This window comes from Zootoca vivipara, chromosome 2 (genome assembly GCF_965207765.1).
Source record: "Zootoca vivipara chromosome 2, rZooViv2.hap1.1, whole genome shotgun sequence".
NCBI lineage: Eukaryota > Metazoa > Chordata > Lepidosauria > Squamata > Lacertidae > Zootoca > Zootoca vivipara.
The window spans coordinates 35,522,793-35,548,394 of record NC_142584.1 but is presented as its reverse complement, the minus strand read 5'-3'; the positions used below and the strand labels follow the sequence as shown (position 1 = coordinate 35,548,394).

General features: G+C 40.5%; 2 protein-coding genes and 1 non-coding gene across 21 annotated transcripts in view; 1 reads left to right on the top strand and 2 right to left on the bottom strand.

The window, feature by feature from the left end:
- MYOCD (myocardin) overlaps window positions 1–4,840 on the top strand; it is a 218,553-nt gene extending 213,713 nt beyond the window's left edge. For all 5 annotated transcript variants that reach the window (XM_088661634.1, XM_035104622.3, XM_035104624.3 and 2 more), the window contains one exon: window positions 363–4,840. In XM_088661634.1, the coding sequence (XP_088517760.1) occupies window positions 363–931 (569 nt within the window). In that variant the 3' untranslated portion in view covers window positions 932–4,840. The remainder of the gene's footprint in view (window positions 1–362) is intronic.
- LOC118081644 (small Cajal body-specific RNA 16) lies at window positions 2,211–2,390 on the bottom strand. Its single transcript, XR_004692111.1, has one exon.
- Window positions 4,841–5,212: 372 nt separating the features above from the next.
- The window catches only part of MAP2K4 (mitogen-activated protein kinase kinase 4), a 51,010-nt gene continuing 30,620 nt past the window's right edge, over window positions 5,213–25,602 (bottom strand). For 10 of the 15 annotated variants that reach the window (XM_088661636.1, XM_088661635.1, XM_035104631.3 and 7 more), the window contains 9 exons: window positions 22,957–23,131; window positions 19,367–19,486; window positions 18,486–18,605; window positions 17,480–17,531; window positions 16,670–16,797; window positions 15,126–15,203; window positions 13,309–13,457; window positions 9,591–9,636; window positions 6,378–8,750 (listed from right to left, as the gene is read on the bottom strand). In XM_088661636.1, the coding sequence (XP_088517762.1) occupies window positions 8,637–8,750; window positions 9,591–9,636; window positions 13,309–13,457; window positions 15,126–15,203; window positions 16,670–16,797; window positions 17,480–17,531; window positions 18,486–18,605; window positions 19,367–19,486; window positions 22,957–23,131 (982 nt within the window). In that variant the 3' untranslated portion in view covers window positions 6,378–8,636. Of the gene's footprint in view, window positions 8,751–9,590; window positions 9,637–13,308; window positions 13,458–15,125; window positions 15,204–16,669; window positions 16,798–17,479; window positions 17,532–18,485; window positions 18,606–19,366; window positions 19,487–22,956; window positions 23,132–25,602 lie in introns of all 15 variants that reach the window. The other 5 variants (XM_035104633.3, XM_035104634.3, XM_035104635.3 and 2 more) reach the window with 1 other exon arrangement.

Genomic DNA, 25,602 nt, shown 5'->3' with positions numbered 1-25,602 from the left:
CACCTACTGTGTTGCCTGACCACAATCCACTGCTGGCTCTTGTGTGATCTTTCTGCTCTCTCACCCAGGCATTCCTAGTTACACCTTACAGGCTCACAGAACCACAAAGTAGATTCCTGGTGTGCCAAGCATAGCATCACATAAAGCTATATCCAACCAAAAGAATAGTAGGACACACTTCTTTAACAGCAACAGCAAATTTGGGTATCTCAGTGTAGATGAAGGAGTCTGTCGTCCTGACAGGCAGTAATCACTGGTGTGCAAGATGTTTTATAACATTTAAAGTTGTATGGTGGCTCAGGGTGCACAGCATAGTAAAGTCGTAGATCTGCTCTTGATGAGCCTTTTTTGTTTGCAAACAGAAATGCCTGCAAATGCCAAAGAGGACCGCCCTTGCCTTCAGAAGGTGCCTCAGATAACAGTGTCTTCAGGGACCTCCGGCAGTTCCTCGCTACTGAAGACATCTGCTTCATTTGAGCAAGGCCCCTCAGGTCAGCTGTCTTTTGAACACTGCCCTAGCAGCAACGACAGTCATCTGGAAATCTTGTTAAATTCCCACAGCCCTCTGGGGAGGTCGAGTGAAATCACCCTACTGAAAGTGGGTGAAGAACCACACTTTGAAGGGGTGATGGAAGGATTTTCCAACAAAGCTGCCGATGAACTGCTCACACCCCACGAGATCCTGCCCACTCCCCTGTCGCCCATGGAGACCCAGCTGTCTCCCTCTTCTGGAGAAGGAACTGGTTTGCACATGAGCTTCACAGAATCTCCTTGGGAAACAATGGAATGGCTGGACCTCACTCCGCCTAGCTCAGCCAACGGTTTTGGTTCCCTCACTACCACTGGGCCCAGCATCTTCAACATTGATTTCTTAGATGTTAGTGATCTCAACTTGAACAGTACCATGGACCTGCATTTACAACAGTGGTGAACAGAATAAGCCTTATGTGTGGGGATGCAGCTAAACACACACGGATTTCCATTAAAGAGACTCAGATACTTTTATCAGAGAGCTCTGGTGACAGCCAGGGAGAAGAAACTGGAGTCGGTTTTCCCAGGACATTCCCCTCCCCTATTACAAATGAAATTGCCAGATAATCTCCCACACACCACAAAGCAAATCTCTGGCGCAGGAGTCTCCTCCTCAGCAAGCACAGCTAACTTTAGTAGCTTCCAGACCTCTTCCAAGGAAGACTCATTCTGCAGTAGAATTATGTTTGGTATGCACATCCATTTCATCCCTAACATATCTATCATCCAGATCAGGTTCTGCTATATTGTCTATTACCTACTGTGGGGGAAAAATTGGTTCACTTACAGCTTCCACACACTGCATGGCACCCACTGCCCTTCCTCCTGATTATATACCTGAAGACTTTTTTAAAAAGTCAGCTCACTAAGAAGCCATTGTCAGACCAGTAACCTCCAAGCCATCCTTTTACTAAACACTTCTCTCTCTGCTCTGTCTTACCAATTTTAAAGGCACTTGAATTAGAAGTAAAGCAATCTGACTTGTTTATGTGGTGGGCACTCAGCTTGGAAAGAACACAGAGTAATATAAAAAGCAAGTACAAAAAAGAAGGATTTTTAATTGACTAGAAGTTTGGGGTGACTTCTATCAATTTTCTGTTTAAGGGTACATTCCTCCTTTCATAAGTACTTTGCTCATTTCTTAAATAAAAAATATAAACATATCTATAATTTGATATAGCTAAATCTATAGCATTTCAACACACACTATTAAAATCAACCATATTCTTATATATATTATCTGTGAGTGTATCAGATCATCATGAATAAATTTACAGCAAGCAAAAAAGTAATCGTAACTTATAAAAATGGAAAGGATTACCAATTTTAATTCTGTTTCAAATTCCAAAAACACTTTGAAGGACTCACATTCCTCCTCAAATCTCTTTGCACATACCAAATAATTTATTCAGTTTAATAAACAGTCTTGAATAAATTGATAATATTGAATAGTATGTTGCCCAGAGCCAATTTGAAACAGTGACAAAGTTTATTCAGCACAACAAGTGAAGGTTGCAAAGCTACAACTAAGTCTACCACGGTGGAAGAAACTGGGCAACTTACCCCTTGTAGCCTGAACCTATGGCCTTTGCCTGTCCTTAAATTCAGATATTGCCATATCTAAGTCCATCAGTGACAGTACAGAATGCAGTCTGGGTTTTCTCTGCATGTCGCAACAGATTTGTATGCAGTATCATACATGACCACCAAGCTGCTGCTAGAATGTTCACACCTGTTACTGCACAGGGCAGACCCCAAAAAGGAGGCTGCCAGGTTTTCATCTAGGGCAAGGTCAGGCAAGCTGGTACAAGGCAGGACCACAGCAGGCCCAGCTACACAGCAACCATTTCCCAGCCCATAGGCTTCATACCAAGCACCAGATACTCATTATGTTCCTAACCATTGCTTTATTGAGGGCAGACCAGAATATTGCAATATATCACTCAAATATGTTCCCTCGTTTAAAAAAGATGCAAATGCTGCCAGCCTGGTAGGGTAACTTTGTTCACATGTGGGTAGGCTTCACCCAGGTGATGACTCCACAGCTACATATAAAAACAAAGTCTGGGTTATGAGCAAAGCACTATGTTGAGAGATATCTACCCTTTATTCGTTTTAACCGTAGTTCTCCCTTTATACCACAAAGTGAGGGCCCAGCCCTCAGCCACAATTCCAAACTGTACTCAGATCCACTTAAGCAACAGATCCCCACTACACTGCTGAATGTCCACAGTAACAATTGAATGTTATAATTTACCTATAAATGATTATTGGTAATTTCCTTAATGCCCAGTGAGCTTACCATTTGTCTTCTTGCCTTCTCTTTCATTCTAGCAAGTTCAAAACCCTTTACATTCCCCTCAGTTTTACTTTTGCCAGTAGACCAAATGCAGAGTGGTTGGGCCTAAGAAGCAGATAGTTGGGAGTTGGGGAGGATATAGTACTTGTTTTATGTGTAATCTGCACCACTAGACATGACATAGGCATGAAAGTGGGAAAGGGACCATTCTGAACGAGCCAAATTCTTTAATTTACAACAAACCACTTTTTTAAAGTTCTATTATATAGTTTACTTTTATGGCTTTTTTTAAAAAAAAGACAGCACTTTTTAAATTAAGAGAATGGTAAGAAAACCAACAATTTTTAAGGCAATTTCAATTCTTAAAATTTGAGTTAAATTGTTTTTCATGTAAGTACAATTGTGTGATTATTTCAATTCTAATAAATAGTGTTCTAGCACAAATAAAAAATATGCTTTTAAAAGCCATACTTACAAAATTGTGCAAATGGAAAAAACTAATAGGGATGGTGTGCTGAAGGAGATGACTAGCAACAGGTTCATCTGCCCAGTATATCAGAGTGTACATAAAATCCACACAAAAAGGACAGAATAGTACTACAGTGATCTACAGCTATGGGGATCATACTGTTGTTCTCTTTTTAAAATGGTCTGAAGAGATAGAAGGAAAAACAGGATAATAATTTGATGACATCATGCTGATGTCCTACAAAAAGTGTGAACAAAGCATTCAGCCATAAACACCTAGCATAGAAGCGTGCAGCATCACAAAGCACATTCTACTACAGCAGAATGGCGCCTCAAAACAGCAAGACAATAGCCGTCAACTGAACCAGATACCTTGCAATGCACACAATACCAGTGGTCAAGAATCACCTTACAAAATAAACCTCTACTGCCTCCTTCACATGGTGCTGCACCTCTTTCAAGACATGCCTTCCTTCAACACACCTGTCTGTGATCTACGCTACACAAGCAGCAGTCTCATTGACATCATATTCAACCTTTTAATTGCCTAAGGCTTGTGAAAAGAAGCTCCTATTTACAGTATTGTGACACAGAATTAACCGCACAGGATGCTCAAGTCCACAATATCTTTGTGCCTTAACCATTGCTTTTTTCTGGATTTCCTGCCCAGTCTCACCTGTAGTGCAGGGAGCAAGGTGAAAATCCAATGCAAGGTCTTCCAGAGAACAGCTGTGAATCCACGTCCACAGAGGAGGAGCTTGTTCTTCTTAGCTAGCTGGGTACTTTGCAGTATTGGCCAATTCATCCATGTTTTTGTTTCTTCTGCAAACCTCTGTGCACTGCAATTCAGAAAGGTCGCACAATGTGGAAGGGCATGTGTAAGAAACAGTTTGTGGCCGCTTTGGATGGATCTGGCCATTTCCTGAAACTCTGTAAAAGTATTGCAAACCAAAGCTAATTACTAAACTATTTACCAAATGAGTGTACCAAATCTTGTGTTACTGGAAGGAGTTGTTGGAAATCAAGACAGTACAAAAAGGACCATGTGCCCTCGTGTGTCTTCTTGGCTGAAGAACAGCCTGGACCAGGAGAGCTGTCTCTGCAGACCTCAATATGTGTAGAACTCCAGCCTCACTAGGGTGACTAGTCAAGTAGGGGAAGAACGAACAACTGGTTTTAATATTGCTGCATGTTGTATAAAAAAATGTTAAGTTTTTTATAAGGTCACTATTTAAAGCATGAATTTTCTATTGTACAAATGTTCACACAGTGCACTGGTAGAATAGAACAATCCTTCACATGCTTGTTTCCTTTTACTTAATTTTAATATGCAAAAAGTTAGAAGTCATTCCATTGAGGCTTTTTAATAGCACTTGAATACAGAATAGTTTTAGGTGCTACACAGGGCTTTTTATCCTTATTTAAAGTGATGCTGTCAACTATATATATATATATATAAAAAACCACACTGTAAATAAACACAATGCCTTACCTCTGTGATCAGCACTGCCGTACTTAATTAAAAGACTCCCTGTGATGTCACACTGAGTGCTTGTTTTGCAGTTATTTTGTCATGTGCAAGCTTAACAATAGTAGATATTCCAAGATTTCTTCAGTGCTCTATCCCAAAAGCCTGGCCAGCCTGGACTAGTTTATCTCTCATTTCACCTTTGCAAGCCACTATGTGCAGAAAGTTAGGCAGAAAGTCAGTATTTTGTTCAGTGAACTTCAAAGACAGGTCACATCGCAGCTTCTTGTCATTTAACTGCTAAAGGAGAACTGAAAAATGCAATTTTCCCCTCAGGTTTACAATATAATTTTTTTTAAAGAAAAGTCTCCCCCCACCTACCCCAAATGATAGAAATGGAAGAGGCTGGTAATGGTCTGGAGAACGTATGATAATTTAGTTCAAAATGATTTCAATGAATTTATTGAAACCAGTAACAAAAATACAAAACAGATGGAACAAGAAACAAAAGTCCCAAATGGCAGCTACCTTGTTGGGCAGGGCAACTGATGAGAAAGATCTTTTGTGTTAAATTACAAACATAACATAAATCAGCAACATGATGCTGTTGCCCAAAAGGCAAATTCAAATCTAGGATGCACAAGTGTTATATGCCATGCATGAGAAGTAATTGGGTCATTCATGTGGTAATGTCAGACCTCAAATACAGTAGGAGCTAAAGATGAAAAATACTATCCAATTATTTCTCCCTTATGCTGATAGAAAGCTCTTTGATCCAGCAAAGGCTTCCAGCGGCAGAAAAGGGTGAGAGGCAAATTTTGGCAATTCCTCCTTCCAACCTGAAGTCCCCCAAAACATACTCCATAGGGTTGGGGGAACCCTTCAGAACAGTGTGTGAGATGGCACAGGAGACTGGGGGAATCAACAAAAAGCACACCCCTCCCCATTCTACTGATGGAAGCTCTGCTAGATTAAAAAGCTTGCAGTCAGAATGGGGGTACCACTGTGTAAAATGCATAGACAGCAAACAGAGTAATTGGTTCAGGGGAGTAAAAAATTGTTTAAAGGTCAAACAATGGAAGAACTTCCTGACAGTAAGAGCTGTTCGGCAGTTGGAATTTGCTACCAAGGAGTGTGGTGGAGTCTTCTTCTTTGGAAGTCTTTAAGCAGAGGCTTGACAGGCATATGCCAAGAATGCTTTGATGGTGTTTCCTGCTTGCCAGGGGGTTGGACTGGATGGCCCTTGTGGTCTCTTCCAACTCTATGATTCTATGATTCAATGGTCAGGATCAGCTGAGCCTCTTGTATTTCAGGGGCACCCCCCTCAAAGTCCCACCATCCCTTTTGGTCCTTCTTGAAAACTGCAATAAATAGGAAAACTTGGCCAGAGAAAGATGGCATTTTTAAATTTCATTTTGCATTTATTGATTTCCCCATCATGTCTGACCTTATAACAAGATCATATTCGGATCCTTGATTTATTACAACTGACCTGCAGGCGGGGGGTGGGTGGTGGCTATTACATTAACACTTTGATTCCATGTAGAGTATTTTAAATAGAAGAGGAAGTCAAACCAGGAGAGGATAAAATAGTTGGAAGCTCTTAGAAGCTATTGTGTTGTCAAACTCAATTTTACTTACAGACAATAAGGCAGTATCCCCTGCACATCAGCTTCTCAATAAACTTTACAATTTTTTCCTATGGTACAAGAAAAAAATTAACCAGAGCTCACAATGTACAGTTCTTACACTATTTTCACAGCTTCTGAACACTATACATCTTTATAAACATATACTGTAATATAAATGCTGCACCCTTAATATATCAATCTATGATTAATATGCTAGAACAGTCAGTTTCTCTCAGACATCCACTCAGCCTGAACAGGAGCTACCTCCATTTGTGGTTGACTGAATGGAAATGCTCTGCTAACATACGTGAGAATAGAATGCAGGATGAAAGGGGCTCTAATTACTATTCAATTTTTGGCAGGCACAAAGAGGAAAAAGCCAGGAGATATGCGTATACAGGTTGGGAACATCTGGATGAGGTTGAAAATCTTCCACCTGAGTGGATTACAATGAATAATTACTACATTAAAACAGTCCCAACCAGGAACTTTGCCTACCATTGGGCAAGTGAAGCAGCCGCTCAGGTGGTGGGTGCTTACCTGGCAGTTTGGTCAGCTTCTGCACTTGTCATTTGCCTCAGGCAGCAAAATGTCTTGGAATGGCCCTGGTCCCAACTGGTTCCCATTTCAATACATTATCTCTTATGGTGTTGACCAAGTTTTTGCCCCCAAATCCTATTAATCAGATGGTATGCTAGAGAAAATTAAGTTAACTGGTTATAGTAACAGGGTCTTATTATCGCTGACCCATCGATGGTAAAGCTTAATCCCTTACAATTCTAGTATTACATGTTAAATAGTGACAGTTACTGAGATTACAAATAACTTTGGATTTTTTTTAAAAAAACACCACTTCCTCCCCCTTGTGACTTAGAAGACAATGTCACACTGGATGCAGTTGAAATGACAATATAATTGTTTAAAGGGCTCCCCAACCCACCCCCCGTCTGGCAATATAACCTCTGGGTTTCCTTTTTTCTGTCACATGCTTTTAAGAATGTAACATTCCAGTTCTTAGTTACCGTTGTGTTAGGAAATTCTTTTAATACAGTAAACGAATTCATCTACAAAATGAAAGCAAACATATTTAGCATCCTCTTTGTTGGATTTTGGAAGCCCAACTATCCAACTGATAGGGATGTGGGGTTATTATCAGAAATCCAAGTCATACCTGGAGCTCTGTGGGAAGTTTCTATGCAACTGGAAAACATGAGAAGCTTGATGGAGATAAATTACAAATAATTATTAACAATGTAAAATAACTCTTCACAACTGTGAACTGTCCCGTACCCTTTCAATGGTGAAAGTTTAGTCATGAGTTGGAAATCAGGGGTCACAAGCCAGTTAAATTCAACTGAGTAGTTTAATAATTCCTCAGGTAAAAGTCTTATCGCACCAGGTAACAATTTACAGGACACCTAGTTCTACTGAAGAGTGGCTTGCTTGGAAAATGAAATAATACATTATTCTCCATGAGTTCAAACTCATACTCTCATGAGTTTAATTGTTAGCTCCTTTCAATGCAATGCAATGCATTTTTATTTTTTATTTTTTGGTAAAGACATAGTCCATTTTACATGATCACTTCTTTCTCCCTCTGAAATATGAAGTTCTGCTGAGCCACAATTGTCTTTAAAACATATACTGTGACTGAAAAGCAACAGAATTTCAAATCAATTAATCTATTGCACTTTGTGAAGAAATATATATATTTATATATTTATATATTATCCCCTCTTTGCCTTTGTTGGCTTCAGAAGGTAAAAGTAGCTCATTTGGCTGCATAAAAGTTTTTTTCTCCCCAAGCAGTTTATGTTCAGAATCAGATAGGCCAATGCCTAACTTCCTTTCTTTTATATTATCTGTAACAATTGGAAGAGTTTAAGAATAAAAGAATTCCAGTAGCTGCTGAGAAGTCTCTGAGTCTAGAAATTAACTTTAGGTGCTATCCAATCATGGTCAACAAATAAAATGTTACTTATTTCCACGTTTTATGAATATGTCCACAAAAAGAGCAAAATGAGGTCTCTCTTTGACTGACACTAACACTGTGATCAGGTATTATTACATGGATGCACTTTATAAGTGACAATAATATACAGACAGAATGGAAGAAAAACACCAACATTATTGCACATGGTGTCTGGGCGAGCGTTAAAACACTGCAATACGGGGTGAAGATTCTGTACATCTTGCTTTTTCTCAGCATTTGCACTAGAGTTTTGATGTAGCAGCAGTATCAATCGACATACATTGGAGAGCTCGGAGTTGTTGGCATTTGATCCAGGATTTTACAAACATAGCACGCAACGTCCACTGTTCGCTCCTCATACATTAGGATGAAGGGATGTTTCTGGTAGAAGAGAAGGGAACAAAATATAGTCTCACTTTTGGAGCACAAGTGGCGGCTCCAGAAGATGTGTGAGCTCCCAAGGGTGCTTCCATGCAACTTATCACTTCAGGTGTTAAGAGTTGCTGCACTGAGGTACCAGCTCACAAGATTCAGTAGAAGGGGTCCAAGAATCAACATGGGCATATACACACAGAGAATGCAGGTGGGGTACAGTACATCCCTTGGCCTTATGTTTTGGAGAAAATGGATAACTGGTGAAGCAGACAAATTCCAAAATCAAATTTTAATTATACTAATTAAATATGCTGTGCAATTGCCAGAAAACTTTAATTCTCTAGATCAGGCACCCCCAAACTGCGGCCCTCCAGATGTTTTGGCCTACAACTCCCATGATCCCTAGCTAACAGGACCAGTGGTCAGGGATGATGGGAATTGTAGTCCAAAACATTGGAGGGCCGAAGTTTGGGGATGCCTGCTCTAGATACACAACAAAACCCCTCAACAAACTAAATGTGGGCTTGCTTCATTGCTCACCACAGCAAACGACGAAATAGCAAGCCCAGCCGCACTGTTTGCATTAAACAGATAGAATGCAGCTCATATCTCACAAAATGGGAATAGCAATGGTGCTGCTACAGAATGCCTAATTATATCTGTTGGAAGCTGCCCAGAGTGGCTGGGGGAACCCAGTCAGATGGGTGGGGAATAATAATAATAATAATAATAATAATAATAATAATAATAATAATAATAATATCATACCAAGCTTCGAAAGAGTTAAAGTCCTTAAAGTCTTAGCCAGTTCTAGTCTCATGCATTCACATATCCCACCATACTCACCAGAAGCTCCTTATACTTTGGCCTTTTGGATTCGTCCTTTGTAAGGCTAAAAAGATCAGTAAGAGGATTAGGGTGACAGAACATTAGCAGCAAAACATCTGAAATTAAGTGTTGGCCAGTTACGACATTGCACACTGTCAGTCTGCAATTCTATCGCATGAATGCACCTATATGTAGGATGATGATCATTAATGGTCATTTAAGTCACCTCTCTGTCCAAAGGCTGTGGCTATAAAACCAACAGGCAACCAGGTCAAAAAAGAGAGAGAGAGAGAGAGAGAGAGAGGACAGGGCTTCTGAAAGCTGTATAGGAGTGGGAATTTCAGCAGATGTGCCATGCAAGACAAGATGCACTATTGAAATTCCTCTTTCTACAAAACTATTAAAGATGCAGGAGCCCTGGCCACCCTATTTTCACCTCTGTATTGCCTATTAGGCTCAGAGTATATTGAATGTATTGAGAATCCCAGGACTGTTCTTGGTCTGCAGGTAACCAATAAAATGTTGTAATATAACCAAAATGTTAAAATGTTGTAATATAGGTAAGGACCTAACAGAAGCAGAAGACTCAGCAATGGCCAGAGGATTGGAACTCAGCAATGGCCAGAGGATTGGAGAAGATCAGTCTACATCCCAATTCCAAAGAAGGGCAGTGCCAAAGAATGCTCCAACTACCGCACAATTGCGCTCATTTCACACGCTAGCAAGGTTATGCTTAAAATTCTACAAGGCAGGCTTAGGCAGTATGTGGACCGAGAACTCCTAGAAGTGCAAGCTGGATTTCGAAAGGGCAGAGGAACCAGAGACCAAATAGCAAACATGCGCTGGATTACAGAGAAAGCTAGAGAGTTCCAGAAAAACATCTACTTCTGCTTCATTGACTATGCAAAAGCCTTTGACTGTGTCGACCACAGCAAACTATGGCAAGTTCTTAAAGAAATGGGAGTGCCTGATCACCTCATCTGTCTCCTGAGAAATCTCTATGTGGGACAAGAAGCTACAGTTAGAACTGGATATGGAACAACTGATTGGTTCAAAATTGGGAAAGGAGTACGACAAGGTTGTATATTGTCTCCCTGCTTATTTAACTTATATGCAGAATTCATCATGCGAAAGGCTGGACTAGATGAATCCCAAGCCGGAATTAAGATTGCCGGAAGAAATATCAACAACCTCAGATATGCAGATGACACAACCTTGATGGCAGAAAGCGAGGAGGAATTAAAGAACCTTTTAAAGAGGGTGAAAGAGGAGAGCGCAAAATATTGTCTGAAGCTCAACATCAAAAAAACCAAGATCATGGCCACTGGTCCCATCACCTCCTGGCAAATAGAAGGGGAAGAAATGGAGGCAGTGAGAGATTTTACTTTCTTGGGCTCCTTGATCACTGCAGATGGTGACAGCAGTCACGAAATTAAAAGACGCCTGCTTCTTGGGAGAAAAGCAATGACAAACCTAGACAGCATCTTAAAAAGCAGAGACATCACCTTGCCGACAAAGGTCCGTATAGTTAAAGCTATGGTTTTCCCAGTAGTGATGTATGGAAGTGAGAGCTGGACCATAAAGAAGGCTGATCGCCGAAGAATTGATGCTTTTGAATTATGGTGCTGGAGGAGACTCTTGAGAGTCCCATGGACTGCAAGAAGATCAAACCTATCCATTCTTAGGGAAATCAGCCCTGAGTGCTCCCTGGAAGGACAGATCGTGAAGCTGAGGCTCCAATACTTTGGCCACCTCATGAGAAGAGAAGAATCCTTGGAAAAGACCCTGATGTTGGGAAAGATTGAGGGCACTAGGAGAAGGGGACGACAGAGGATGAGATGGTTGGACAGTGTTCTCGAAGCTACGAACATGAGTTTGACCAAACTGCGGGAGGCAGTGCAAGACAGGAGTGCCGGGCGTGCTATGGTCCATGGGGTCACGAAGAGTCGGACACGACTAAACAACTAAACAACAACAACAATATAACCAGAAGCACTCTGAACTCTGCAACCTATCGGCACATCTCTCACTCCATTGTTTTAAAATTCTGAATGCAGGAAGTGCACGGCCTTTCAACAACTTCCTGGCATCAGGGAAGTTTCATTTTCTTTATTTCTTAAGACCGGTGCAGCATGAAATTAACCCTTCATAAACAAACACGGGGGGACTCTAAAAAAGATCTTTCTTGCACTACCATAACCCGCCAATAATGAATATAGAGGGCTCAGCAGAGTGGAAAATGCCACAGTTGCTTTTCAGGGGCCTTGTCTACTTAACACAAAACCTGCTCCCCACCTTTCTAAGGAGGAATGCACATCACTCAGCTAAAGACAGTCTGGTCCTGCCCATCTGCCTCTAAGAAATCAGCACAAGAGGCTAACTAACTGCATTTTAAAAACACTGCAGAAAAATGTCAAACCAACAGGTGGCAGCACATCAACACTCTAGTGCAGGGGTGGCCAACTTCCAAGAGACTGCAATCAACTCACAGAGCTATAAACTGGGAGTGATCTATCCCCTTTTCGGGGGGTGGGGGGTGGGTTTCAGGTCAAAGTTGTTGCGCTTTTTTTTTAGGAAAGAGGAATGCCCATGTTGGGGGGGGTTCATGTAAAAGTTGTTGAGCTTCTTTAGGGAAGAGGAAAGCAACATTGAACTTTCTTTTAGGAAGGAAAGCCCTGTTTTTGGTGGTTCAGGTCATTTTAGGCGTGCAGGGCAAAGATGTTGAGCTTTTTTAGAGGAGCCAAAGTTTTTTAGCTTCTTTGGGGGGAGCCACTGATCTACCGGTGATCTACCACAGACATCCACTGATCTACCAGTAGATCACAATCTACCTGTTGGACATGCCTGCTCTAGTGAATTTGAAGTGACTGTCTTGCTTTAATCAGTTTGTAAAACGTACATTGATCATTCTCCTTTAAATACCACTCCTCTCCTTTATCTTTTGTGCGATTACAGCCTCAAAGGTAACTGTTTCATCTTAAAGGTATCTTTCACTATTCTAGCTCCTGCAAGGCTCCAAATCATCACTGATGTAGACTAATATACTTAACGATGTTAAGTTGCTCACATAACGCTTCATGAGCCCATTCTGGTGTGCTAAATGCAACCGACTCAGATCCACTTTGTTTTATCCATTGGACAATGTAATAATTGTGCTGCAATGAGGCAAACATAGCTATCAACATTCACTTAAAATATCACAGCTACAAACCTGCAGGTAGGCAAACTCCCAGCAGGAGGCACTACAAAGATATATTCTGCAATTTACAGTGTGCACTCTATTTGATGAAATCACTCCTCCCTCTATTAAATATTGAGGAGGCAACAACAAACGGATCTCCAAGATGTAATTAGGGGCTACAAAAGGTCTTGCTACAGACACAGCCTGAGGAAAGGCCTCCCCACCCCCACCCCCAGTGCTATTTGTCAAATGTGAGAAGTCAGTAAGGAAGATTTGCGTTGCCTTCACATTGCGTGAAATCCCTCCAAGCCACCACTTCCATCACACATGCAGGAAATGTGGCATTAATTTCAGGATTGCAAGTGGCTCTGCATACTGCAGCTTCCTCCACCCAACCCACTTTCATCCTCAATAGAGGAAAAATGCACCATTTCCAGCAACATGAATGCTCTTGGATGTTGCTGCCACATGCAAGTTGCTGAGGGCCAGAGTTGGAAGCCTGAGCCAGAACCACTTACTAATGCCCCGAAGAGCCCCAGAGCGAGGCATACTCACCACAAGTTGACAAAGTTGATAAAACTTGGGGAGAACTCCCGTTCCTCTGAGTTACTCAGCTGTGGTGGGTCTCCCTTGACTACTTGTGTCAGTTGATCAAAAACACTATTCCATTTGGGATAGGGGAACCGTCCTGTGGCCAGTTCATACTACACCAAAAGAAAAAGAAACAACATGTGCTAGATTAGCCATTGTAAAGTTCATGGGGCCAGGAGGGTGGGAGCGAGGATTCTGCAAACAAACCCCACCAGCAGAAGCTCTGTGCAAGGTTTCCAACTCCTGATTTAACAATAGCAACCCCCAAATTAAAGGTAAAGGTAAAGGGACCCCTGACCATTAGGTCCAGTCGTGACCGACTTTGAGGTTGTGGCGCTCATCTCACGTTATTGGCCAAGGGAGCCGGTGTACAGCTTCCAGGTCATGTGGCCACCCAGGTCATGTGGCAAACCAGAGCAGCACACAGAAATGCCATTTACCTTCCCGCTGTAGCGGTACCTATTTAACTACTTGCACTTTGACATGCTTTCGAACTGCTAGGTTGGCAGGAGCTGGGACCAAGCAATGGGAGCACACCCTGTCACGGGAATTTGAACCACCGACCTTCTGATCGGCAAATTAGCCAGCTGAAAGAAAGCTTGGGGGAAAGCAGGAGATGGCTCGTGCCTAAGAAATAATAGTTCAAAAGAGATTCCTAGACATAGCAGTAACTTAAAAGAGCTCAACTCTCTGCATCCTCATCCCCTCTGCTCCCCACAAACATTCTTTTTTCCTTGTCTTTGCAACTGTATGCATTCAGATGAAGAGCCCCTTAAACACACTTTACCATTTGTGAAAAGCCCACAAGTCTGCTTTCCACAGATGGGGGAGAAATTCTGCCTTGCTGCTGTAAAAGAGCTGCAATGCTTTCTACTTCTTTTGTTAAAAAGAAGAAGAATCATACGGTACAAGGTGTGCAGGCAATTGCTGGGGAGACAGAGTGGGCAACTTACCAGCTGCTTTAATTAAATTTAAAATGTTCACAAAACAACAGGCAAGCACTTGACCTCTAAAACACATGAAATAATAGGGTGTGGGTGTGTTCTGCATTAGCCCAAGCCCTTATTTTGCATTTGTCTCCAGTTGACGGATTTCAAGCTTCCCATAAAAAAAGCAGAGGAAACAATGTCTACCCATTCCTCCTAAACATACTACATGCTGGGGGCAGGGCCCAGAGGCATTCCAGGGAAATGAAAGAGGTAGCTGGAGTTCCCGGTTTCCCCCTTCAATACCATCGCCACCTGTCCCCACCCCTAGTCAGCTCCACTTTGGGGGTGGCTACTAGGCTAATGCTAAGGGTGTGCGCCCAGAGAGGGTACTTTGCCCAGCCCCTTCAAATCTGGAACTGTCTCTGATTGGACCAACCCTTGGTTTCTACCTTTCTGCATCAATACACTCTTCTCCACTCCTACTAAGTTTGCTTTCTTCAGTGGTCCAAACCTAGAAAGGCTGGGCTTACTTTGGCTCTAAAGGGGCAGCAAGGAACAGATTCCTAGCTTAAAGCTTAAAGCACGGCTCTTTTGAGGTTTAGCATGCATTGCTGCCCCCTAGTAACTGAGTAAAGTCACTGCTGATAAAAAGTAGCCAAGGAAGCCAAACTGTGTAGCAGAGGAAAGCTGAGCCAGGTCTGTTATTCAGGGAGGCAATGCAGGCCCCATCACAGCATACATGTTCACAAGAGTAATGCCAGTTTAGCTTTTACTTCTCCTAAAGCTGCTTCACAAGCTGCTTTAGGGTTTTATCTCCAGCAGCATGCAAAGCCCTTAGCATTTCTCACTTACCAATGTAATCCCTAAGCTCCAGACATCAGAGCGGACATCATATCCTTGCCTGGATGCACTGGGGTCTATCCTCTCTGGCTGAAATTAGAGGAAGAATATCAGTTATATAAGAAAAAAAGACAAGAATTTACTGAAGTGGGATATGGAGATGGATTCATTTAACACCAACTGTGCCCTCCATGATCCTAATCCTAATGCATGGCTGCATGTACTCTATGTAAAGCAAATCAGAATCAAGCAACACGGTATAAATTATGCAAATGAAGCAAACATTAGGGGAGATTTAAGTGATTCCTTTTTTACCCACCCCAAAGCTGCAAAGACTGGCCTTGAGGGGAAATCACTGCAGTTATCCTTCTGAAATTTGTTGGTTTTTTATTTCTCAGTAGTGAAGGGGCACGAAGGAATTGGACTTGGATAAACACCGAGCCAAATTAGGCAACCCCTTAAGCCTGAGGCGGACTGTTTTACAAAGTACTGAATCTGGAGTCTGAACTGAATCTGGTGGTTAGTGAAAGCCCCTAATACGAGTCTTCTCAGGATAATTAGATCTCATGGCTCCCACTTGGAAGCCATGGACAATTATTATATACAGGTTTATGGTGTTTTATTGTTATGATTGTACTGAACCATTCAATCTTTTGCAGCACTTTTGTCCAATCTGGTTCTGCTTGGCAAAACCATCTGCTATTAATGTCACAACTCAAGTGTATTAGTCTCACTTGGCCGGTGCCAGTATTTCTGAAAGAATATGCTTTGTTTCCCTGTTATCTGTGCCTTTGAATCTGGCATCACTTCTCCTTAAAAAAAACCTAACACATCCAACTAAGAACAAATGGCAAAAGAATCTGTATCTTTGGAATTCTGTTATTCTGTTATTTAAATGGCAATGGGAGCATCCCTCTTAGACTAGTCAATTATTCTGCCACATTTGGGAGCTGAAGCTGTATTTTATTGATCCATGCTACCACCAGGCACCAACATCCTCATCAGAATGTTACTAAGTAATTCTCAGACTTAATATACTCAGAAGGAATTTCACTGAACTGTATGTTTCCCATTTCCCTGCACCTTTGTATGGTAACCATCATGGTCCCAAATGTCCTCACTCTATTCCTGAGCCTCCTCTTCCAAGGAAAAGCTCTGATAGGAGCCACAGGGGTTTACTAGCTCCTTATAGATTCCTCCTACAAATGACTATCTAAATGCTAACGCATAGAAAATGGATGCTTCCAATACCTTCGCCAGTAGAGGGCCCAGGTTACTAAAGCATGAAAGAGATTTGATTACTGCAAGAAAAGCTGTTCAGCATTACCTTGGGCATGCAGTGATGTAATGTACTAAAATTAAGATGGAGAAGCTTCACATCAAGCTAACTTCATCTAAGTTTTAGCTTGCGAAGCTGAAGCATGATTTCAATCTCAGCCATTCATGTACAAAATATTTAGCTTCTGCCTGTACAACAAAGGGAGTAAAATAAAGGATTCCATTTCTATTTGCACCTCACCCATCACATACAGTACAAGTTTTCAAATCCCACTTACTGCCATGTAGGGCCGGCAGCCAGCATCTCTGGTTTTGGCAATGGAGTCTACAAGTTGTCCACTAATGCCGAAATCACAGAGTTTAATATTTCCGTTTCTGTCCAGAAGAATATTGGAAGGTTTAATATCTGCAACAGATGTGGGCAAACAGAAACATATTTAAGCAGATAAGCTGCAACCAAAGGACTTCAGTTTCTAACTGCTGAAAGTTACATAGCGTCAGACACAAAGTTACGAATAAATATAGCAACCACAACTGCATGTCACAATAAACTAGAGTCCCTACCCCTCTGGAATTAACAGGAGAAATAAATCAGGATTCGAGCTTGCTTCCCATAATATCCGAACTCAGGATCTCGGTTTGTTGCTCCCTTACAAACCAGGATCACTAGCCAGCCTTAAAACATGGTTTGTTGTTGGCTTACAAATCCTGTCTTGTTAGGGAGTAACAAACTAGGCACCTCAGCCAGCCAAGCATCCAATGGCAGCAGCTTTGGTGTGAGAGAGACTTAAATGGGAGAAACCCCCTCCTAAAACACTATGACCCTGTTCTCCACACAGAAACTTGTGACTATAAAATGTAACACCCAACGAGTGTTGTCAATTAGCTTTGTCCTAATGTCAGCCTCCAACTGGTAGCCCAAGAGAACCAAAACTCACATGGACATAGTCAAACATAAAATGATCAAGTGGAATACCCCAAATAGTCGGGTCACAAATATATTTTGCATAATCTATAGGCATACTCAGGAAGAACTGTGTGTGACAGACATACCACACAGTAAGAAAGGCAAATCCAGAAAAGCCTACCTCTGTGAATGATTTTCAAGTTTTCTTTTAAGTGGTTTAGTGCTTTCACAGTCTAGGAGAGAAAGAGAAATTTTGTTGAGAACAAAAGTATAATAAAATGCCTGCTATTACACAATTCAAAGCCAAACAATTTGAAGATGCATCTCAGCTTATAAGGCAGAAATGCAGATGCGTCCCTTTAAACATTTAATAGCTGTACCATGTTACAGTGTAGTTAATGCAAACAAAATGTGATAGAAATGGTTGTGTAAGATGGTGGTATGTTTCCCGCTTGTGCTAGCAGGGACCATGGGTGGTGCTGGGGGATGGGATGGGGGGGAAGTGCACTTCCCAACCAAGGAGCTCACCCCCACTCTTGCCTTCTCACTGCTGAACTCCTGTCATTGACATATACTGCTAATTTTCTTTCAGAGATCTTAGCATGTGGGACACAACCCACCCACCTAGAAGTATACAGGTGAAACTCGGAAAATTAGAATATCATCGAAAAGTGAATTTATTTCAGTAATGCAACTTTTTATTTTTTATTTTTACAAATGCTTTCTTTTGGAAATTCCACAGTAATAAAACAAATAGTTACAATAATACGAAAAATAAACATCGCTATTACATTTCATTAATTACATTCCATTTATAATTGACCCACCTCACGACAAATAATTACAATTACAACAAATAAAGGCTTCACATATCTTGTTTTGCATGTCATGCATCTATCTCATATATTGGTTTCACCTTTTAAGTTGTGTTACTGAAACAAATGCACTTTTCGACAATATTCTAATTTTCCGAGTTTCATCTGAATTTTGCCCTTTCTCTACCCCTCTACCACCACAAGAAAAAAAAAATCTGAAGCCACCCTGGCAGAGACTGAGCAGTATATGGTAAACCACTAGGCATGGTTCACAGCAACAAGCCTAAATAAGCCAAATCATCTCCCGCCTAGATCCTGGATTTTTGTGTGCACACAAAAAAAGGCAGCAGTAAGAATAGAAATAATACTTACAGCTAAAGTGATTTTGCCTAGAATTTCTTCTGGAATAACGTCATCTAATACACTATATACATATTTGTAAAATTTATCAAACGAGGTAGACATGAGCTCCATACAGATCCAACAGTCACCCTAAAAATAAAAATAAAAACAGTAAGAAAGAAATGTTTTATTATTGTTAATCTGAAATACACATATGGGGTGGTCAATGTGCAACTCTTGCTAAGCTGTGATGGAAAGGGAAGCACAGAAAAGAAGGTCCTCGGACATACAAACCAACACCGATGCAAACCTTTGCCTTACTAAGAGAGAATACATATATTTCTGTGAACAAACTTCAAGTTGGTCTGCCTCACAAAATATTCTGCTTTCTCTTTTGTCAAATTACAATTGGTCTAATCAATTAGTTAGGTGGCATGTGGCATTTGAATACATTAGCAGTTGTCCATCCCAAAATACAATGGCATTGTGTTCCTCGTGACCCCTGGAGTAGTTAAATGCTTACTAGGCTTGTCAATATCTTGGGCCAGCTATTATATCTCAGTGTAACCTACCTGCAGGGGTGTTGGGATAAAAATGGGGGAGAACCATGTACACCATCCCAACCTCCTTAAGAGGATGAATGGGATAAAAGTGAAATGTAATAAAAGGTAGAAAGCTTGAAAGGCACAAGTGTATAACACACGATAATGATGAACCTTTCGAGAAGCACTGAAATGAAATAGGCATTTTAGAGATAAAGCAGTGCTTTACATGCATCTCCCCCACCACTAGTTTACCCTTGCAAATTGTCTACTGCTTGCCCTTTGGTTATTGTGCTTCATTACCCATTAAAAAGTCATAAAACATATTAACTAAATCTGTTACAAACTAAGCAGATTTTGAGTGCCCACCTCTCTGAAGAGTGCTCCATAAAACTGAACAATATATGGGCAATCACTACTTCGCATAACTACATCCAAATCCATTAAAAGCTGTTTCTGTTCCTTTTCATCCACTGTTGAACGAATTCTCTGAAAGAATAAGAAAGGAAGAGATATTATAATTAAAGGAAACAGAACTAGCTGTGCTTGCATGTCACATTAATATCTTATTATGGGCTCACCCACATGAACCATGTGCTGCTCAAAAGCATCCGCTTCAATTCCTTACACACTCCAGGCCAAACTGGGAGCAACAAACCACAACGCATGGGTTCTGACATGTCATCTGAACCATTTTAAACAGCTCAGGTGAATGAACTTTAAATAATTATTAAAACATTTCAAGTGGGTTAGAAGGGGGACATAATTGTGTATTTTTAAGAAAAATAAATAACCTCTAACCTGTAAGGAAGGTTAGGCTGAAAAACAGCAACTAGCTCAAGGATAACCAAAGAGTTACATGCCTGAGTAAGGATTCAAACCTGATCTCCAAGGTACTAGTCCAGAAGTCTAACCACCACATCTTGTCCAGTAGTTTAGGATGATGGGAAGACAGCAAGTTGGGGAAGGCTGACTTATGCTATCATTATCATGCAACAATCCATATTTGAGTATGATGAATATTCCCTTTTATTAGGCAGTATTTTCTTCAGTTCAGGACTCAATTCATGGGACACATTCCAGCCTAACAAAAACATTTGAGTAGGCCGCAGTGCAAGGCTGGCCACAGGTGTGGCTTGGAGAGGAAGCATGGTCTAGAAAGATTACTAAGGACCACCCCGTCCATAAAGAATATGACATGTTGGTAGCCAATCTGTGACTAAGGGCCAAACTGCATGGCACATTAAAAGTGTTTTTAGGCACTGTGTCATGTCTCTCCTTTTAGAAAAGTTAACTGCAATGGATCCTAATCCTAATCCAGATTTTGATCCTTTACCCATTGCTATTTTCTAGGCAACCACCTCCAGCACTACCCACAATTTGCTATCACCTTCTGGGGCACAAAAGCTTCTGTATAGGGTGATTTTCCAGGGAAAACAGTGCAGGGCTAAACAGCTAACCTCTCTTCCAGCCCCAATCCAAAACACCCACACCCCTGTTTTGCTAAAGAAAACGATATGGCTAATTCTAAGCACACAATTAAAAATGCTTTGAACATTAGCATGTAATATGGCCCCAAGAAGACACTTTACAAAAATATCCCCAGTTATAGCATACCAATGTGGATCTCTAAATGCTAACAGTTAAGAGTAACAAAAACACCATACCCTCCCCCACCAAAGAAATGCTGATCAAAGCCACTTGAGAAAGTTATAATAGCAGGCATGGGAGGGTTTTGCTTTGTTCTGGAGACACTATACAATTCTTCTGGGCACAATTATTCTACAGCTGTAAAGTCATTACACATTCCAGAGTACAAATAGTAAGCAGCTCAACTGTTTGCCTAGGAAGTGATGGGCAGAACAGAATGATCCAAGTAAAGAACTGCCTGTTACATAGAAGATGAAATGGGAACTCTAAAACACAACCGCAAATATAACATATTCCATCTGTTTTTCCTTTTTCCAGTGTTTCTTAACTCTCTGGCAATACCTAAACTGCATATAGGCCAATGCCCTCTAACCTTCACAATTCCCTTCCGCATGTAACTATTCCTAGCCTTTGTATACAATACATTATCCAATCTTTGTATTCCCAAGGAATCCCATGACCAAATATGCAAAGCACTTCCCATTGTGCTCTCCTTGATTGCATGATCCCTGCAAAAAAACGCAGGTTATCTCCAGAGTTTTCTGACCTTGTTCCCATTTTCTTCTCCAGAATTCCTCTCCTAATATTTCTGTACCATTCTTTACCATATTTCCCTTTCTTCAGTGGCTGCTGGTATCTGCCTCACCTTCCTGTTTTCTGTAGAATTCTGTCTATGTAATTTTATAATTATTTCTTTTCTTTAACTTTTCTTTTACTGGCTATCTATCTATACTCTTCTTCCAGCATTATTTTACCATAAAACAGCCACCTATTATCAAGACTTCCCACAGAAAACACAAGCTGAGCACAAATCAAGGTCGAGTGATCTTGGGAAGATCAAACTGGTTCCAACAATTGTGGGAACCTCCAGAAAAGCGTGTCTGGGGGCAGGGAGGAGATTGTCCTGTATGGCAAGCTGAGAGAATCATCATAATAGTGCAATGCCAAATTCCTCCCATAATTTATTATTATTTAATATTTATTACTGAATACATGGGAATGGATTAAACATCACCATAATAGCAAAGTTTGAATATGGCAATTGTGTCTATCATACAGGTAAATGTATGACAGTTGCACTCCGGTATTTGCTGAAGTACGGTAGTCAACGTGAAAGTTATGTGAATCCTTAAATGTTCAAGGACCCACTAAAGATATATCAGGGAGATGCAATGTGTCTCTCAGGTAGCCTGTCCATTGTGTTTACAAATGTCCTCCTCTGCATTCATACTTTGTGTGCTCTACTGCAGCATACACAAGTGAAACCTGGCTAACAAGCAAAGTGACCTAATTATTTGGTAGCAAACCTTAATTTGTTGCTATGCAAAACCCAAATATTGGCCCTCAACAGGACTCAGCAGAGGCATGGATACACAGAAAAAAATATGGCATGTTCCACCCTACAAATTCAGGGAGAGTAGGGAACAAGATAGAATGGATTCCTTGTAGGCCAGAATTCACTTATGTAGCTCAAAGACACAGATGCTGGAAAAAGCAGGGCAAAGGATATTTAATATTCCATAAAGCGTACTGGTCACACCCTCTTCTATGCCTATTATACTTGATGACTAGTGGCCTACGTGTTACAAAACATGCCAGTATACTTGCTGATAACTGGACTGAGTACAGGGCTCAATTCTGCCTTCACTTCAAGTTATTTTATAGCCCAGTGTTGTTAAAAGAGTATTAACAAGAAATGAGCGGGGCACAGGTGGCGCTGTGGTCTAAACCACTGTGCCTCTTGGGCTTGCCGATTGGAAGGTCAACAGTTCGAATCCGCATGACGGGGTGAGCTCCCGTTGCTTTGTCCCAGGCTCCTGCCAACCTAGCAGTTCGAAAGCACACCAGTGCAAGTAGATAAGTAGGAAAAATGGAAACTACTGCAGCAAGGCAACTGGCTTGTTCCACAAAGGACCCTGACCTGTCCACTGCAAAACTGCATTTAAGAATAATAAACCTGAGCTGGATTTAAAACCAGGAACCTAGAGATAAAGGGTCTCAGTGTGTGTGTGTGTGTATATATATATATATATATATATATATATATATATATATATATATATGTATATATATATACAGTGTTTGTGTTAAAAAGAAGCTTACATATAATAGATGTTCTCCTTAAATTTTACAACCCATAATTTTACAAACCAGTTAAGTATTTAATAACACTAAACTACAAGCCAAAATATACAGATAGTGGGGGAAAGCAAACAACTGCTGAGCGCAAGATGGATGGATATTAAATTATCCACTATATGTTGCCCCTGCAGTTGGAAAGTACAATAATAATTATGGGCATCACCTACTTTAACGGCCATAATTTGCCCACTTGGTTTGTGGACCATTTTGTTGACCGAACCATAAGCGCCTCGTCCAATTTCTCCAAGATCTTTCAAGTCCTCTGCAGTAAAATCCCAATGTTGTTCAGGGGAAATCTTCAATTTTCCTGATGATTCAATGCTGTGTGTTCTCAGTCTCTCTCTGCCAAATAAAAAATAAAAAAATTGGGAAGGAATTTTGCCACATTTTATATCAATTGAAAACTTTCTCTTTCTTACAGCACTGATTAAAAGCATTTATACAGAGTAGTGAATATAAAGCTAATGCAATAATATACTTTCCATGAAGGATCTAATCTAGATGGAGGTAACAGGACAGGATACTGTAAACAGTTTCACCTAAAGCAACTAGATTTTTTAATAGCTATTAATCAAGACCACCTGTCTCTTATATTACAATAACTGTATGTCTATTTCTACGGTTGTTTATAAATTCCTGCATAAAACTGTATTAGATTCCTATGAAATGCAGAAGGATAATATTAGCTATGCTACGTAACATAAAGTAACTACATTCTTCTAGAGTTAAGTTTAGGCTGGTGATTGTCTTTCCCCTTTTATTGCCTGCATTTATAACACCATAAAGAAAACCCATACCTGTGGTTGTTGGGTTTCCGAGAAGAGATTATAAATATTAATAGAAAACAGAAAAAATGAAGGGATCATGTCTTTCTAGTTAACTCCAAAAATACATGCAGAGCCAATATTCTGTCAGTGTATTTTTGAAGTAAAAGAAGATTAGTCAAAAAGCCACAAAGCCGCTGGTGCATATTTTAAGGCCAAAAGAAGTGTGCAGAATTTTGTGTCAGTAATAAAGGATATTTTTTACATTGGGTCGAACGGACTTCCACAGCTGTGTTAGGTTTCTTTTCTTGCTGACAAGTGGTTCTGCATGAAGAAATACAGTTTTTCTATTTTTGTTTTCCAATATGAACAGTGCTCATCTCAAGACAAATGTGAAAGTCTCCAGTATCTTCTACCCATCATTTTCACTGTCAAATGTTTGAAAATGAAGCTTACTCTGTAAGAGGAAGGTCTCAAAGAATTCAGTAGGATTATTATTATTATTATTATTAAGCATGTTTAGGTTTGGACTGTTAAACTCTGGGCTCCTCAGCTGCAATTTTATAAGTGCTTCATAGTTTTAAAGCCCTTCCTCTCAGCCCTGAACCAAGGAACTTGTCAAACCTGATAGCTGAAAATTTAATGTAGATATTTGCACATTTATCACAAATGATTATGGTAAGAGCAGAGAATACTTGTTCAGAAGTAATCATTCAAGTAAAATCATGGGGAATTAATCAAATTACTTAGCAAACTCAACAAAAGCACTGCTTTTGTTTGGAATAAGTCCAAACATGAATTCAGGAAAGACCCTCTAAAACCAATGAAAGAATATTAGATGGCAAAAAGGCTTGATCTAAGGCTTTTTAGTTCCTAGACACTGGCTCAATTCAAACAGAGCCTTGGGCTTGTACACACCTTTCTCCCCTTGCACACTCTTATACATAGTCTTTTGTGGCAAACCAGTTTGCAGTTACATCCAAATAGGAAAAAACATAGTTTGTGCAAACCAAAGTTTGTCTGCAATCTGAAATGCAAACCATGGTTTGATCATGGCTTACAACTGCAGTTTGCCACAAAAGAGGAAATACAGAACGGTGCAATACAAAGGCTTGGCATTACATAAGAACACCAATTCCTGAAGATGATGAAGTATCTCTCTCCCTTTCTCCAGCATCCTCTGATCTTGGTATGTCATCTTTAATATAGATTCAGCTATACAAGATAAATATAGAGGCAACATAATACTGAGCAAAGAAATAATCTATTAGCATCTCTGAATTCCCGTCTGTGTCATAAATAAACCACCTACAAGACCTTTCTACAAAATGTTAATGAATGAAAAAGGAAAAGAAAAGAATTTAGAAGCTGAGAGAAGCTAAAACAAAAAAGAATAAATAGAAAGTCAATTGTAAGCTTTGCAATTTGCACCTGCTAAAGATAAAGCAATTTGTCTTAGAAATCACATTAAAACAGGTGTTGGGAATTACTTGCTCCCAATCTGCTAGCACATTGCAGAATACTGGTAATATGAAATACTCATGCTTTTAAATAAACCTGAGGAAAAAACAACCTATAGGGAAACAAGACACCCCCGATCCTATGAAAAAGTAAACTGATGTCCTGATAATTGTCTTCTGCAGCTACAAGGCTGAACATCCAGAACTTGTCTACAAAAACAGACACTGCTCCCTAAGTTTGCTACTCCTAGGATACTGAAAATTCATACAAATAATATTTGCATCATCATAGGATGACTAATTTTGGGGGGGGGCATTATGGTTCGTATATTTCGTATGATAACAGATTTTTTGTTTTGGCCGCTTCCTGCATGAGCAGAGTCTAGCGCAAAACTAGAATTAGATAGAGGCAGTAGTTCTGCTGTATGCCGTTAGGTGGCGCTTTACAAACACTACTGTTTTGCAAAGAGGCAGCGCGCACATTCTACTAACGCTCATCTCCCCAAGATGCTTTGCGCGCGTCGGCTTCATTTGTGCGCTACTGCGCAGGTACCCTGTCTTCTCCATTCCCCTCCCTCCTCCCTGGCGC